Source organism: Sturnira hondurensis, unplaced genomic scaffold (genome assembly GCF_014824575.4).
Source record: "Sturnira hondurensis isolate 20B ecotype Veracruz unplaced genomic scaffold, ASM1482457v3 Scaffold0020237, whole genome shotgun sequence".
Taxonomy (NCBI): Eukaryota; Metazoa; Chordata; class Mammalia; order Chiroptera; family Phyllostomidae; genus Sturnira; species Sturnira hondurensis.
This window is the reverse complement of record NW_028092868.1, coordinates 5,803,901-5,822,146: the sequence shown is the minus strand read 5'-3', so window position 1 is coordinate 5,822,146 and position 18,246 is coordinate 5,803,901. Positions and strand designations below refer to the sequence as shown.

Below are 18,246 nucleotides of genomic sequence, written 5' to 3'. Positions count from 1 at the left end.
GGACTAAACTTTCATGTACAAAGTGCTGACATTGAAGGGAGGCAATTTCCCTTCCGACACATTTTTAAAAGGGCTTTAGTTTTTAGCTGCTTCTATTATTTTGGCAAGCGTACGGCTGACTCAGGTTTATGAAACAGCTCTATTGAGATACGATTCACAGACCACAAAATTCACACATTTGGGGCGCAGAGCCCAGAGGTTTCCAGTGCATTCACAGGGTTGCGTAACCAGCACCGCAGTCTAATTTTAGAACGTGGTCGTCGCCCAGAACGAAACCCCGTCGCCATGAGCCGTGATTCACCGAATGTGTCATCTGCACGCGTCTCTCCGCCAGTTTTCGAAGGATTTGTATCCTGAGAGGACTCCTCCCCGCACCACGTGAGACCAGGGCTGTTTTCTGGCTCCTTTTCTTCTGCTGCCTCCTGTTAGGGCCTCCCCCGCACACCCGCGGGGTTTCAGCTCCCCCTGCCCTGCTTTCTGCGCTGTCCTTCATCCCGTCAGAAGAACCAAAGGGCTGACTGTTCAGTATAAGGATGTTCAATGCTTGCAATTCCCAGGCCATTCCCTCGATTACATTCATGCACAAGTGCAAGTTAACGCAGCCTTGCCGAAGCGTGTAAAAGGAAAACCGTTCCACGCAGGTGAAATACCACATCTACACGCCTATGACTTGGGCATAAAACACATTTATTGGTCAAAACTTTACAAACCGAGAGCTTTAAAAAAGCATACTGCAACACATGACAATAGAGAAAATACAAAAATTCACCATCTCCTGTAGAGATTTTAACAAGTAACAATCTATGATTTCATAGTTTCGAATGCTATAAAAGAGGGAGCCTTGTAGATCAATTTCTCCCTTTTATTCAGAGAATTAAATTATTTCTTAGAAATACCAGGACTGAAGGTCATTGTGATGGTGGAGAAATTTATACAGCAATTTATGTTTTCTATATACCAAGAGAGTGAGGCATTTGTCTGGACTCACCATATGCCTTGCAGGCAACACCGAGATAACTCTACATCTCTGACTAGATGTCATTACGATGACAGGGAAAAAAGTCAGCAGAAACCATAGAAACAGAACCAGAAGGGACCTTGGCCATTCACTGGGAACTGGATTTCTGTAGGAAGGAACTGAGCCCAGGTGTCCCAGCCCGTTAGTGGAGGACCAGAGGCGACGGGATCGTTTGACGTAGAAGCCGGGAGAGCGGAAGAGTGGGGCACCCAGGTTCTCCGGGCAAGTCGCCTCCAAACAACTCCCCCCGGGAGGGTCTAGAATCCAACCAGAAAGCCCTGGGCTGCTAGCTGGTCTGGAAGTACCGTCGGCAAGAACTACACAGCCCTGGGAATCCAAGGAAGGTCAGGTTTAGCTTTAAATTCTCAAGAGAGCCGAAGCGAATGCTTAACCAGAATGTGAGAGCTATAAAAATAAATTTTTTTTTAAAAAAGCCAGCTGTGGCAATCAGCTGGATGAGACCAGAGCCAGAACAGACCCGGAGCTGGGGGCTATTAGTGATGTGAAAGCATCTACGTGCCCCTGTCTGAATGATGAGGTCGTTTTGCCTCGTGTGAAGGACCACAGCACGGCTGAGAGGGATCCTTTGCAAACTCTGTCACCATCCCGAGCACAAGCACCTCTCCTGGTCCTGCTGCTGAAATACGAAAGGCTCTGGTGCCTAAGCTAGCTGTTGGAAACTTGGACTGGACCCAGGATGCATCACCAAAATAGCTCTCGCAAAAGGGGAAAGTCAACAATGCAGTATCCTGGTCTCAAAACAAAAAAATGTTCACAGCCGGAGGAAGACGGAGCTTGTTTGAGAGCTGTCAAATCCCTTGCTTTAGGTGTGTCTTTAGATCACACTCCACTTTTTGGACGCTTCCGTTTCCTTGGGGAACTGCTGGGTTTATCGGTCAAGGATCGGGACCCAGAAGCCCCTCCAGCTCAATCTAGAGCAGAGGAGTTGGTTCCAATCCGCATTCAGCTTCCTGGGCCCAAAGAATAACTAGACAGGCTGTGAAGTCCCTTCAGGCTCTGAAACTTGGTTTTGGTGACGTGCTCCATCCAGTGGCCAGCTCAGTGCTGTGAGCATCCAATTGAGACAGGGAAATGCACACAAGCCAGACTCTGCTGTGGGGAATTCGTCGTCCCATGGGTCGGCTGTGGATTGGGGAGAACCCTCTCCTCCTCATTTGAGATATTAAGGCACTAAGCTGGAGGTGTTTGGGAAGGGTCAGTCTCAAAAATCAACATATAAAGTATTAGAGAAATCCCTTTGTTGTTAATACAAAGAACTGCTTCCGAGAGAAACTGGAGCAGCTAGTTGGTTATTTCAAAGCTGCCTTGTTTTTCTTTTTTTTAAACGATACACCAATTTGACTTGGAGGGACTCTCCCAGCACCACCAATAGGCATCTTATCATTCAGTATAAAAAACACAGGAGATAGAGGAGAACCAGCAATCCTGGATTATTGGGGGGTGGGGGGGAATCCAATTAGCAAATCCCATCATCATTGTCTCTTGTCAGAGGAAGAGGAAGAGGTAGCCTGAAAGAGGCATCAAGTTACAGAGGCACGGGCATCACGCATGGGTTCCACACCCTGCACTTCCCAGGACAGAAACACACTGATAAAGGCTGCTCACCATCCCTGAAGAATGTGCACTCTGAACATTTTCACAGTCATCGCGAAGGGTTTGTGTAAACCACACAGCAACCCTGACACCAGTTCCCCACGGGACAGAGGAAAACTGGCTGGCCTTCCGAAGCCCAGAGGCGACACCCTGCGATGTGAGCACAACGGACTTAGCCAGACACACACCACTTCAATACTTCCAGACTGCGGACACAGGAAATGACAGCCTGCAGCCAGTGTGCATGCGAAACAGGAAAAAGAGCTGTCCAAACCAAACAGCATGCATGCACATGTTCTCAAGGCAGCTATTCCAGAGTCTCTCCCAGCGTTCTGGGGTGACTGCTGCTACTGTTACTGTGTGGCTTCCCTGCTTCAACTTTAGGTGCCAGCGTGTAGCAGATGAGAACCTTTCAAATAGAGGTCCTCGTCAAACCACACCTGTGGATACGATATATTACCCACATTTGCATTGCAGCAAAACTTGCAACAAAAACTCACTTACAATTTCTAGGGCTCTGTGGAACTTACAACTGTGCTTTGAGTTTATGGAAGGACTTCTGGCCTGGTGGGATTAAGACCTCTGGAGACCCAAAGAAAAGGAGAGATGAGCTCCCTAACATTTGTACCTAACGAGAATTGGGGGTATGCCAAAATTAAAGGCACTGATGTCTAGAATTTTTTAATGGGAGAATTCTAGATAAATTCATCTGAGAAGAACTTTTCTCATTTGTCAGTGCCTCTGTTCAACTACACTTGACTATACCTGCTAGACAACCCAGTTGATGCTGTGGGTGGGGGTCAGCTTGGACCTCACGCTCCCAACTACAAGGTTAAAAGTCATACCTTCGTGAAACTGCAGAACACTATGTGTTATGAGCTTTTAATACACTCTAAAGGAAGGAAATTCATGTATTTTATAATAACTTAAAGGCCTTTGGCTGTCATTATTGGGCCTCCCAGTTACATTCTGACCCTCCCAGCTGGAGGGTCATTTTATGTAAATGGTGTTCCTTTTCTATATATGCAGAAATGCTTGTTTGTTTATTTGGTTTAGTATTGGGTAAAAAGGATTTACAATCGAATTTCCACCATCTAGTAAAGCAAGTGTTTACTAGATTCTCTGCTTTCTAAAAAAAAAAAATCAGGACCGTGGCCACAAACCCTTAGGAAGAACAGTCCAGAGGGTTCCGTTTCGCCTGTGTGAAATGCATCCCTGCTCAGAGCATTACCCAGTGCAATTTCACTCTACTCCGGCAGAACCCAGTCCCGGCTCCAGCCCAGAGCTTGACGTTTTAAAAATGAGAGGCCTGAAGACACAGGCCCAATGAGTGAGAACAACTCAGGGAAGTTACCCTCAAATACCCAGAGTGGAGGAAGTTCAGAAGCAACATCCAGTAATGGAGATTGTTTGGAAACCAGACATTCTTCTTACCGAATGATTATTTACTGCTATTTATTAGAAACGTCCCACTGACTTGCTCCTTCCAGGCCAACCTGCAGTGCTGTCAACCACGGGCATGGGGCACTTACACACAGACAGTTATCTCCTTCCGAAAGGGGGTCTCATCTTATTACAGGTTTCATCCTACAGTAGAGCTTTAAACATTCCTCACCTTACAGCAAAGTGTGCGTGTTCCTCTGCAAACACATTCACTGAATCACGTACTCACTTTGTGCCTACTAAGTGTCATGAGCTGAGGGATCCAGGCACAGGGAGACATCAGCACACAGAAGAGACAAGGTCCCTGCTCTCACAGACATGACCTCCGGTTCTGGGGAGACTCACATAACACAAGGCAGCTGAGCCCTAGACACATCTGACCAGAGGGGGCGCCCTCTTTCATAGCTTGTCTTATTCAAAGAGGACATCGAGGGAGAAAATGAAAACCATTTCTATTACCATAAAAACCTGTTGCAATTTCAGTGTCCTAAAGCGTGTGCAAAGCTATGTCGTCCTCCTTCTCTACAGCAAGCGAACACACTCCTAAGCAGGTGACCAGGATGACTACTTGTCAGCATGAACAGAAAGGAGGGGCCACGCTCCAATCCACACGGGTTTCCATAAGACAGATTCATCCTTCTTGGAACACTGCGTAAAAATCCTGCCCCTTTCTATAAAAATGTGTTGGTTGACATGATCTAAGGTATCAAACGATCTAAGTCTTAAAAGTAACATTATTCACTGATAAAACAGTCTGTTCAAGTGAAAGACAAATAAATGATCTATTCTAGCTGTACATGGCAGATTATTTTACACACTAACTATTACATGTCCCAGTGGTGCTGAATAGTAGCTGACACACTTAGTGGAAATACCATCTTAAATTATTGTGATATCTAGAAAAGGGTCTAATTATCTTCTGAAGCTGTCATATTGTTTGAGGATGTAATTCTAAACCATTCCTGAACCTGTAACACGATTTCACCTTCCTAAATGTTAAGGAAGGTGATTAAAAGACTTCCAGCCATCTCTAACCTTATCCTATAATCACACACTGTATTCTTATTTTACACAGGCACACCTCAACATCTGTCACTAAAACACCACATTTTCAGTTGCAAATTTGATTCCATGGTCAAGGGAAAATAATAAACTTATTTAAAGGATTTATTCTCAGAAGAGGGTGTCCTCTCACCCTCCTTAACACCTTCTGAGAGCACGGTTATCTGAAGACGACAGTCTCGTGCTCCGGAATGCCGTACTTCCCCTTGTGCACCTCAAACAACTTCCTCAGCTCCTCCATGTAGGTCTGATGCAGCTCCTCCACCTGCTCTGAGGTTGGGTGCAGAGTCTGATGAACAGGGATTGGACGGCCAACTGCAAACACAGAGAAACCATCAGACGTAGGAAACCGAAACGACTCCACCCCCAATGACAGCCTCAGCGGCCAGCCCTGGAAACACCTCCCAATCAGGACCCATCAGGCCTGGGGGCTCGGAGCCCCATTTCATTTTCCTGGCTGCTGACGGTGGTCACCCCATCCCACATGATGACAAATAAAGAACTTTCCTTCTCGTCAGACACGGGATTGTCTGTGCCCTGGTGGTTTGGACTTGGGGTCAAGTGGACCCCTGTGCTGACCACAGCTGTGGGGGGAAAGGCCACTGCTGTGTGTACCCATCACCAGTGTGTCTCCTCGGGGATGGCTGACAGCCAGACCACAGTCTCCTCTTATCACTCACTGACTGTGAGATCTTGACTCATGAGGCATCAACCCTCTACTTTCTTTTTAATGGCACCCTGAAAAGTTCAAAGACGTCTTTGTAGCTAAATATCTGTACTAGGAAGCAAACACGATCATAAGGATGCCGCCGTTTATAAGAGTGGAAATCGACCAAAGGCTCAGTCAAAAAGTTACTAAATAAACCACTAAACATTTATTCAATGGAATCCTCGGCAGCAATTTTTAAATTAAATAATATTTTTGTAACTATGTATAGTGATGAAGTTAACTAGATCTACTGTGCTCGTTTTGCAATATATACAAATACCAAATCAATACATTGTACACCTGAAACTAATAGAAATGCAATGACACTTCAATTTTTTAAAATGAAATAATATGTATATAATACACAGAGAGGTCTGTGTGGGATGTATTAAGTGGGAAAGAAGTTGTAAAAAAATTGTATGATCTCATTTATGAAAAATCATATTACTAGGAATATTATAAGCTTTTTTGTATATTTAAAAGGTATGGAAAGAGGGGCTGATAACTATTACCTCAAGCAAGGAAGGAGAGATGAGAAGAAATTTTCACTTTACCTGTATTGTGTAAATGTTCTACAGTGAGAATACATATGTGTTTTACCTATGTAATTAAAGATGAACTAATTCATTTTTTAAAAAACTGGTAACTTCCAATGCATTTTCAAATGCATTTGTATAATAAATAACTTTAATCTCACATCTCAGATTTTAGAGAATACAGATAAGAAGGTACACAGGGCTTTTGCTCTTCTGGGTTCTTTCTGCTATTCACTGCGCCCTCTGCTGGTCTAGTGCTGCTACTGCCAAGAGTTTAAAATGTACAGGATGTTCAACGACCCGCTGGGTGGCAAACTGTTTATTACGTTTGATTCATTAGCCTGGGCATGAGGCCCAGTGGGGCTGTAGGTAATAGAATAGAACTCATAGGAAAGGAGGTTTCCTTTGCCTGCCCTGAGTCGCTCAGTGCTACATCCAAGCTCAAATCCAAGTAAGTAACAGCAGGTGGTTACTTAATGGAGAACCAAGGAGATACATTTGTATATACAGACCCTTACTGCAACATTTTAGCAAATTGCTAATTTTTTAACCATTTATAGCCTCAAGAAGCTTGTGTACAGTTTTCTTTCAGTCTGGAGGTCAATTTTCCATATAGTAGACATCAGTCCTTTGTCACTCAACGTAAAGAACTACAAGCAGAAGGGAGGTAGAGGGAGGCAGAGGAGGGTAAAAGGAGATGAATGGTGATGGAAGGAGATTTCGTAGACACCTGAAACCTATATAATTTTATTAACAATGCCACCCCCGTACATTCAATAAATACGTTAAAAAAAAGAATTTGGTAGTTACACAGCTGAAAAAGTAAAGAAGTAGAAACATAACCGTCTGTGTCTGTTGTGGTTGGAAACACACGCGGAGGCTAAGGTGCTGGGTGGAAGTGGGAGCTGGTGGCGCACAGGAGCCACAGGGCTGGGCCGGGTCTGGTGTGGTTCACGCGCAGGCGCATTGAGCTAACGAGTAAGGTCCTCTCTCGCCGGCATTTCCACATGTACAGGATGTAAAGTACAACTGGGAAGATTCTGAAGCTCCCTTCCAGCTCTGAACTTCGCTGTCTGGGGTGACATCTACTACATGTCAATCTACTAGCAAATTGCTGATTTTATAGGAAAAGCTTCTGTTTTCTTAGTGAAATTATCCCAAAGACAGAGGTCAAGTGCAACTATTCGGGATGGGAGTGAGGGACCCGGAAAGAGACGCAGTTGTCTAAGGGGAGGTGTGGTGTTCCCAGCTTACTCTGTGTTTAGCACGTTCTGAGGTCGGGTCTTATTTTCTACCAGCTGTCTTACAGTCAACCTCAGTTCCCTTCAGTGCTCTTCCTTGCACTTCAGATAGTCCTTCCAGAGAGCTCAAACATGCCTATTGCATTTACCACCACAAGGCCTTTCCCTGCGAAGTGGGAGGCAGCGTCATACCCGCCTTCTCCTGTTTACATGGACAGAAGCTGAGATGGTGGAAGTGGCTAAACCACACACACAAAGCAGAGAAAATGGTGATTTAAACCCAGTACTCCTGCCCCTCATTATGAAACTGGCCTGAACTTGGATTAGAGAGCAAGAACCCCTTCTCCATCTCTTCTTAGGGATCAAGACGGAGGAAACAAACAAAATCAGCAAATCTGAGAACGGTCTCCCAAACCCTAAAAGACCAGAGTTCTCATCTCCACAAAAAGGAGATGTTTACTGCTAAGAAGAAGAAAAAAGCCTTTTCAACCTAAAATAGAGTTAGTGGCAAACTGCCACATAATTCTCTTCATTATCGCTGCCAGTGGCAGCCACGCTGTCACGCCTAAGGTGCTGGGCTGCACTTATCGAAGGCGAAGAACTCGTGACTCTGGGAGCCGCTGTGTTTACAGCTGGAGAACGATTTGCACTTGGACATTATTTCCTTCTCATTGGGGCAAAGCATAGATCTCTAACAAAAAGAAATCTTTGTTCTGCTTTTCTGTAATTATGAAAACTCCACTGCGTTTCTCTCTCTAATGGCCTCACACAGGAATTACTTTCTCTAGAAGCTACACGGCCGTCCATGAGAGAAAGAACAGGTAGAGAGCTACGTGACAGCGTGGGCGAAGAGTCCCAACGGAGGCGCCAGATGGAACCTAGGCATCAACAGACGCCCAGTGTGAGTGTGCATGGTGTGTGTGCATGGCGTGTGTGCATGTGTCTACATACACACATTACATACCACACACTCAAGAACATTTGCTGAGCACCTTACATGTTATACTGGGAACCATACTGATCCTGTCAACATTATGTACTTTAATCTCTTCAATTAAAATTTCAATGAAAGGTTCCTCTTCCATTCTTTCTATTTCAGAGAATACTTTGGGGTGTTTTTTTTCTTATCAGGATATAATAATGACTTGAAACTTAATAGACTACTTTTTTCCTCATGTGGTTTCAAAGCAATTTTATTTAAATAAAGTACACCCCTTCTCTATCTCTTTTTATTTAAAAAAATTTCAAACCTCTAGAAAAACTAATGCAATAATCACTTACATACCCTTCCACTACACTCACCAATTTTGAACCTTTTGCAGAGTATATGAATATCATATACAAGGGGGGAACTAATAAAACCTGGAATTACCTTCTGGAGGGTGGGCCCCTTGTAGTACAGGGGTGAGTGTTCTAGGAATACCCCCCCACTAGGTGAGTGTTCTAGGAACCTATCTCTAGCAGTGTACCTGCTGGCATTGTTGTGAGAGGCTGCGTTTGGCCTCAGCGAATTTTTTTTTGAAGACTCAACACATTTGCCCAGGTCATGATGGGTGATTTACCAGCACACCTGACCACACCGCACTGAGCGTTGAGCAGTGTTTGACCAAAGCTGCATGACTCCCTGTTCCACCCTCCCTGCCCACCCTACCTCACCCCAAGAAACTTTGTTTTGTTTCCCCAGATGAAAAAAGTCCTCAGAGGGAAATGTTTTGCCAATGTGGAAGATGTGAAACAACAACAACAAAAAACAGCAGAAGTGCCAAACAGCATCAAAACTGATGGATTCAAAAACTGTTCTGAGCAGTGGAAAAAAGCCTGGATAGGCGTATCGCATCAAATGGAGAGTACTTTGAAGGTGAAAGAAGTTTAAACATGTAAGAATAAATACACAATTTTTTTGTAAATCCTGTTTGGGGGCCCCCTTCGTATGCAGTTACACGTGTATTAATATTTTTATTTTTGTAGAACCATCTGAAAGTTGCAGACAACAACGATTCAATCATGCTGATCATCCCTATGCACTTCAGCACACAAGAACAACGATACCGTCCCACATAACAAGACCATTACCGTACCCAAGGAATTTAACCTCTACCACATATTACTTTGTACTTAACCCACATTTGAACTCGATCAACTGTCTCAGTTGTACCCTTTATCGTTTTTCTCCCCCAGTCCACGACAGCTGTCATGTCTCTGAGTTCTCACGCTCTCCTTCCGGTCTTTCACGACACTGACATTTTTTGGAGAGTCAAGATCAGTTTTTTTGTAGCAAGTCCTGCAATCCAGATTTATCTGATTACATCCTCATTGTCGGATTCAGATGAACATTTTGGCCGGGATCCTTACTGACACAAGGAAATTGAAACATATTTGGGAGCTGTCAATAATCTGGTCAGGAATCCATTTTCGGCTCTGTAACCCCACCTGCATACAGTCAGTCACCTGGCACCTGGAGGCCACAGGTGCTCCCCGGCCCCCTCAGATCAGCTCATCTACTCCCGAGGGACCCTTTGAGAAGACAGGCAACAGGCAATTATAACTGTCTCCCCTTTAAAGTTGGAAATGCTGAGGCTCAGAGAAGATAAGGGAACCGTTCTAAGTCACTCGCGTCAGACCGCAAACCCACAGACTTCCTCAGGACACCTTCCCGGGTGCAGTATCAACTCAGTGGGCCTGCAGATGGCCAGAACCCATGCCTTTTTCTTTTTTAGAGAGAGTGGAAGGAAGAGAGACACATCAATTTGTTGTTTCACTTATTTTTGCATTCACTGGTTGATTCTTTTTTTAAAGATTGTATTTATATTTTGGAGAGAGGGGGAGGGAGAGAAACATCAATCAGTTGCCTCGCACATGTCCCGAGCTGGGGACCTGGTCTGCAACCCAGGCATGTGCCCGGACTGGGAATCGAACTAGCAGCCCCTTGGTTTGCAGACCAGCACTCAATCCGCTGAGCCTCAACAGCCAGGGCAAGAACCAATGTTTTAATGGCATTGTTTGTATTTTTTCAATGTTGCCATAAGAACCCAAATGAAATAAATACTTCCATCACACCTATGATCAGAAGACAGGCTACGGGGTTAACAGGAGGTCAAGCCTCAAGGCCAGCGAAGATGGGACTGGATCTCTTTCCGTGCCACACGCACACACAGCTGGTGAGTCCATCTGGGTATCCATACTGCAAATGACCTAACACGGGACTTTGTGGTAAATGACAACTAACTAATACAAAGGGATGCTGCAGGGAGAATAACACCAGTTGGCAGCCACAACTGCAATAATGGAGTCAGGTCAGAATTACCGATGGATAGTAAAAATGAGTGAGCAAAGTTAATAAAGAACAGGGTATGGCCTGGAAAGGCGGCTCAGTTGGTTGGAGCATCATCCTGTACACCAAAAGGTTGTGGGTTCAATCCCCAGTCAGGGTGCATACCTGAGTTGTGGATTCAACCCCGTCAGGGCATATATGGGAGGCAATGAAATGATGTTTCCTCCTCACATTGATGTTGCTCTCTCACTCTTCTCCTTTCTGTCTCTCCCCTCCCCCACCCCCCTTTCTCTGCTCACTCTTTCTCTCCCTCCCTCCTTCTCTAAAAATCTGTGAACGTATCCTCTGGTGAAGATTTAAAAAAAGGGTAAGCCCACAGTTCCCAAGTAACACTACCCCCAGATAACATCTCAATGAAGAAAAAAAATCTTTATATGTATACGTAGAACACACAACATATATATGTAAATATATAAAGATTTATACAGATAAAACCACAGATTTATCCTGATAGTGAAGAACCTGGCAAACCCCGAAGGGAGCAAGCAGAGAGACAAAGCGCCATCGAGCGCCCCCTGATGTCACCTGCCGAGGACATGCCACCATTTCTGCAGAATTCCCGCTGCTGCACAGAGCCAGGACACGGTCCTGGGGACACTCACCAACCCAAGACAGGGAAGCAAAAAAGTCATTACTCTTTAGGTTGAATTTGAATCTGGCCATGTCCACTTGACCTTTGACCAATTATCTACTTGTCAGTAGAATGTAACCAGGCTGTCTAAATGACAAACTACTTAAAAAGAAATGTCCCTAAGGGGATGAACGGTGACGGATGGAGACCTGACTTGGGTGGTGAACACACGGCACAGTGCACAGACGACGTGTTGTAGACGTGTACACCTGAAACTCATACACTTTTATTATGCAATGTGACCCCAGCAAACTCAGTGAAATGAAAATAAATCTATAAATAAATAAATATTTAACCCAGCCCAGTGAGAACTATAATCGTTTAACCTGGAAACATATGCTTGCTTTGAACATTCACAACTTATTTCGGGGTACACATGTGTTACACTTAATTAAATGTTTAGATCCTAAAAGCACGTCTTAAAATTTTTTATATCCCCCCAAATATCAACTGCAGTAAAAATAGAAAATATAAATATCACATAAAATATCAAAATGACTAATTAAAAAGATGCCAAAAAATGAAACCAGCTTATCCTAAAAAAAACCAGAGTTAAAGACTTACACTTATCTCAGTATTTCTATTGCACTAACTAATCAACATCTTATTCCATCTGAGTTAAATATGGCATTTAAAATGCCACAAGACCAAATGGGAGCCTCAAAGCTCTTATAAACTAACAGTAGTATAATCCCATCCTGATGAAACAGACCTAAAAAGAAAACACTTGAGTTTCATTTAATGGGCTATCCATGGTGACACCATTACTTCTAGTTTCCTAGGAAGTACACAATGTTGGTTAACTCTGCTATTAGCACCTGACTCCGCAATTTCCGCCCTCCAGTTCCTTTTCAATCAAAGACCTCATTACTTTCAGCAGTCTGTCACCCTCCTCCGCATCCCCATTTCTCTAAACATGCCACTTTCAAAAATAAATCAGTCTATATTAAGATATGCACAAATATAGCTAAACTGCAAAAAAATGCTTTTGATATAGAAACTGATGCCTATGTGAACTGCACATGATGAAGACATCTTTTATCCAGAAATCTGCATATATTAATAGGCTCTGATGGAACTTCATCTAAGAATCTGCTACAGAGAGACAGATTCATGCTGGCGGATTAGAAACTTTACTTCTGAAATTGGATTCTACCTGTAGTTCAAGAGCAGGAAGTCATCAATTCCTATTCAAATGGAAAACACAGTCATTTTGTGAATAGCAGGCACACTGTAGAATTGTCCCTTTAGAAAGATCTTACTCCAAGCCTCTTCTCTTGCATCAGCACCTCAGTCAAGACGAATAAACGCTGCTCAAAGGGAGGTAACACTTCTATGGTTTAAACTAGCCTTCCATCTCTGATGTACGTACCAACAGTGTGAATGGGTTTCCTGTAAGGCACTAGTCCAAAATTGTACTGGAAAATGCCCCTGGCGTGGAACAGCGGCAAAGCAAACCCCATGATCTTCTGCATTTTATTCTGCACGCTTCGAAGCCACGAGCCTTCAGGGTTGCTAACTTGTTTAAATAGTTCGTTTTCACCAAAAGAAAACACTGGCACCAAGTAGGCACTACACATAACAAAAAAATGGGGGGGGAGGGGAGAATAAGAATTTTAAATGAAACGGATTGAAAGATGTTATTCTGTCCAACTGACTTCGAAACAGACTTCTAACAGTTCGTTAGTGTCCCTCCCCTTCCTTGACTGCTAACTTCGTGTTCCACACGTTGACACTGACTTACACTTGACCCTCTTGGTTGGGGGCAGGTACATGAGCAGTCTAGTAGTTGGAGTTTTACTCTATAGAAAACCAGGGGTCCAGGGAAATCTTTCTTCTGTAGTTTTGGCCATGGTTCTTTTGTTTGTTTGGCTGGAACTCTCATGTTTCTTTGTGTGCTTTGCTTTTAAAGAGTTTAGTTACCGAGTGCCATGGCATTGAGATGTGGGAAGGTCAATCCCATGCGCCACGAACATCCACAGGAGGCCGACAGGAGGGAGGTGGACAGGAGGAAGGCTGCCAAAATTACCTGGCTCCTTTGTGCTCACTTAACAGGGCCGAAACGCAGAGCCACTCACCCGTGGGTCAGAGCAATTTTCACAAAGCCCTTCCGCTGGCGGATGAACAGAGTGAACTTCCCAGGATGGGCGTCTAACGACTCCTCCGCACCCCCAAGGACAATGACGGAAATGTTCCCACCTCCTTCCTTGCTCAGCACGTGGGACACACTTTTCTTGGAGACGGAGACTGGCCCTTCGTGGATATAACAAAAGGAGTAACTAATTATCCTTTTTTAAACATTAAAACATTTTAATCACAATGGCATCTGAGAACATCTAACAAGAGTGTCTGTACTGCTTAGACTCTGTCTGCCTCAACGGCTCAAAGACCCCCTCAGACGCCAGGCTTCCAAACCCCATGGACCAAATTCTTATTGAAGTTGTTCCTTGCCCAACAGCTCCTATCAAGGTGAATGGAGCCATCATCTGTCCTGTCACTCAAGCCAGAAACCGAGGCCCATGTGCATTCCCCTCTTCTTAGCCACCACGTTGGCCCATCTTTCACTCAAAATCATTCGTTGAACGCCTGCTACAGGGAAGACACCCTGCTAGATGCTGAGGATATGGGGACAGAACCACCATACGCTGCCTTCATGAGGCCGAATCAGTCATTCAATCTTGCTGAACCTCTCGACCCGTTTTCATATTAATCCCCTCTTCTGCATGTCCACCACCACCGTCACTGAGCCGGCTGAGCCCGCAGCACCGGTCCCTGCTCACTGCCATAGGCCCCTCTCGTCCCCACACAGCATGCAGGCTCCCCTCCCTCCAATGCATATGCTGTCTGAATGACCTTTCTAACATGCAAACGACAGTCAGGTCCCTCTTTTGCTCAAAGGTCCTCATAGGTTCCCATGGCTCACTACAAGGCAAAATCTAAAGTCCTCCACAGACAAGACTGTTGTAATCTGATCTCCACTCCCGGCCTGGCCTGAAGGGGCAGACAGAGAGGGCGAGAGCCTTGAAACACAACACACTCTGGCTGACCCCTGCTGGGCACATACCCACCAGCCGGAGCCAGGAGGACGGGTTTAGAGGAGGACTTAAGTACTTAGAGCCATAAAAATCTCTCGAGTGAGAGCGAATCAGACACCTGACCACAAAGCATCTCTCAAACCCTGCAGGTTCTTTGCTAGATGAGGTCTGGCGCACATGTCTGTCTGTCTGTCTTTCACACCCAGACTGCACTTCCTGAAGCAGGTACAGAGGAGACGGGCAGCCTCAGACCAGGGTCTGTCCTGGGAAGCAGGTTTTGGGAGGCACAGAGAGTTCTCTAATCTGACACAAGGGTGACTTGAACTTCCACTGGCTATAAACTTGGATACTTTTATTTAGTTTTTTTTTTCTTTTAAAAAATTATTGACCAGTCAGGGCACATGCTTGGGTTGCAGGCCAGTTTCCTGCAGGGGCCAGTTCCCTGCAGGGAATGCACAAGAAGCAACCATACATTGATGTTTCTTTCCTCTCTCCTTCCCTTCCCCTCTAAAAAGATAAATAAATAAAAAAAAATATTTAAAAAAAATTATTGAATTTATTGGGGTGGTGTTGGTTAATGAAATCACATAGGTTTCAGATGTAAAGTTCACCACCCCATGTCAAGTCTCCCTCCATCACCATTTATCTCCCCTTTACCCTCTTCTCCCCCCACCCCTTCCCCTCTGGTAATCACCATACTGTTGTCTGTGTGTGTGTGTGTGTGTGTGTTTTTTGCTTAATCCCTCCACCTTTTTTAACCCAGACTCCACTCCCTTCCACACTGACAGCTGTCGGTCTGTTGTCTGCATCTGTAAGTCTGTTTGTTTGTTAGTTTATCTTGTTTATTAGATTCCACATGTAAATGAAATCATATGGTACTTGTCTTTCTCTGACTTATTTCACGTAGTGAAATAAGATACTCTCCAGGTTCATCCATGCCAGCACAGAAGGTAAGATTTCCTTCTTTTTTTAACAGCTGAGTAGAATTTCATTGTGTAAATGTACACTTACGTCGTTTTTAGAACACTTGACGTCATACACAGGGAAAGACCTCACGGTGTCCTAACGCGGTGATGGGCAGACAGGCCTCGTCTCAGACTCCAGCTCTAGCAAATGGCAGTGGCGGCGGGGCCACCACAGGGAGGGCGACTCCCAGGCTGACGACTGGCATCTGGCGTGCAGTGGGGAGGGCGCAGTGGGGAGGGCGCACCTGCATCCCCTGTGCCGCGAACTTGCCACACCTGCTCTCGGTCAAGCCACCCACACTCACCTACGGCTGCTCTTCGAATCCACAAACTATGTGAGTATCTGTAAACATATTTCTGTGCTCTTTTGAAATTTTAAAAAGATTTCTAAAGTTTCCCTCTAATTTTCTTGTGGAGAACTCTAATTTCTTTGTTATTTTGTTCCTTAGATTCCACACATGTGTGAAATCAGGTGGTACTTGTCTTTCTCTGGCCCACCAATGTCACTCGGCATGATGCTCTCCAGGTCCATCCACACTGTCGGGAGGGGAAACCAACAAAATAGAAACAGACTCATAGACAGAGAACAGACTGACAGCTGTTGGAGGGTAGGGGTGCGGGGCTGGGCGGAAAAGTAAAGGGATTAGCAAAAAAAAAACCCCTCATAGACACAGACAATTGTACGGTGGTTACCGAAGAGAAAGGGGGTGAGAAGAGCAGAACAGAATAAGGGGAGGATAAATGGTGATGGAAGGAGACTTGACTGGGGGTGATGGACACACAACACAATATACAGATGATGGGTTACAGAACTGTACCCCTGAAACCTATATAATTTAATTAACCAATGTCACTCCAATACATTCCATAAAAAGAAAAAAACTCTAACCTAATATCTGCAAAAACAAGGAAAAGAAGGGGTATTTTTCCTCTATAGTAGTTTGGGAGGGTTTAGGGCACCCCCTAGAGGCCACATGCAGTGTCAGCCTCCACTGGACTAAGCCCAGGACCCTGTGGGAGAAGGTGGATAAACAGACCCTAAAAATCCAGCCACAGAACCTGGTCCCTTTAGTGTTTGGTGATTTCCTGTCAGGTATTAATGGCAACAGAGACTTGGTCAATTAACAGGAAGTAGTGAAAACTTGGAAGACCATTTTATCTCTGAACAGGCCATTTATTGATTCTGAAATTGAAATTTTTCAAAAAAGAAACTACCCACTTCTCTTTCTATCCAAGAAATCCGAAGACAATAAGTGCTTAGAAAAGCACTTTCTAAGTTACTGTAGTTTATGGTTAGCCGATAACTTGCTCAAATTGGAAAACCAAACAAATCGAGCCCCTTCAGTCGAGGTGAGAGCTTTCGACAGAAGCTAGGCCTTCTGCCCACACTCACTCAGTGTCTCTGCGGCATTTCGGCTGAGCATATCCCCAGAATTGGTAGAACTGCAACTCCACTGACCAAAGCGCCTTCCACTAGTTCAGAGCAGCAAAGTGCAATCAAGGAAGTCTTATTTCTGACCCAAGGGATATGTAATCTGGGAAGCCCAAGATGGCAGATTATGTTTAGTTTACAGCAGGGAAGCCAAAGATAGTAGATTATATCCACTGCCATTACTTCAAGGTACATCGAAGGACACTTCTCACCTCTAATACTCATAAAAGTATGCAAGATACCTTTCCACAGGTGCAATTTATCATTTGTTCACTTCTCTCCCCCACATTTGTACACAAATGCACTCCTGCAGTTATCCTTTTGGTAAACTCACATCTATTGACCATCCCTAGCTTCCAGGCACTATGCCAGATACTTGGGCAGAACAGAAAAAAAAAAGACAGTCTGTTTGTTGCTGGCACTTCGGGGAGTGCAGAGGGGAGGCAGGAACACCCAACTAGCCCACGAAGTGCCCTGTTGGGATACAGATGCTGAGGACCTTTACCCGCACTGGGTTTGGGGAAGGGGCGTGCCTGGGACCCTGCGCCCCAGAGCGCTACAGAAGGGGCAGCGTGCCCCCACTCACCGCTGCTCATCAGATACTCCCGGAAGAGCGGGCACCGGAACCAAATCGGGAGCACGTGGAGGTACGCGGTGAAGCCAGGGAACAGCTCCTTGAAAGCCGAATAGTTTGTGCAAAAATTTCCGAAGGCTCCCGCCACGAGCACTCCATGGGGGTGAAACCCAAATATGTAGTTGTGGTTTGGATCCAAATCCGTGGTTTTGATGAGCTGCAACACATTAATATCAAGATTTTTAAAAAATTTTATTCATCTATCTTTAGAGAGGAAGAGAAGGAGAGAAGGAGAGAAATATCAATGTATGGTTCCCTCTCGTGAGTCCCCTGCTGGAAACTGGCCAGCAACCCAGGCATGTGCCCTGACTGGGAATCAAACTGTGATCGTGTGGTTTGCAGGCCCGCGCTCAATCCACTGAGCTACACCAGCCAGGGCATGATGTTTTTTTAATGTTCCCTGATTAGTCTCCAGGAAGAAACAAAATGGCTCACAATTGCTTCTTACATCAACACAATACAATATGCAAATGATGTATCAAGAACTGTACACCTGAAACCCATGTAATTGTATTAACCAGTGTCACCTCAATAAATTCCGTAAAAAAGAAAAAATCAAAACAAATAAATAAAATATATTAGAACTTAAAAAAAG

General features: G+C 44.8%; 1 protein-coding gene across 1 annotated transcript in view; it reads right to left on the bottom strand.

Annotated features, from left to right (window-relative positions):
- Positions 1 to 672: 672 nt before the first annotated feature.
- MOGAT1 (monoacylglycerol O-acyltransferase 1) overlaps positions 673 to 18,246 on the bottom strand; it is a 29,354-nt gene continuing 11,780 nt past the window's right edge. Inside the window, exons 3-6 of the mRNA XM_037029200.1 lie at positions 17,604 to 17,808; positions 13,664 to 13,838; positions 12,958 to 13,157; positions 673 to 5,452 (exon numbers count right to left, since the gene is read on the bottom strand). Coding sequence (XP_036885095.1) covers positions 5,298 to 5,452; positions 12,958 to 13,157; positions 13,664 to 13,838; positions 17,604 to 17,808 — 735 coding nt within the window. The 3' untranslated portion in view covers positions 673 to 5,297. The remainder of the gene's footprint in view (positions 5,453 to 12,957; positions 13,158 to 13,663; positions 13,839 to 17,603; positions 17,809 to 18,246) is intronic.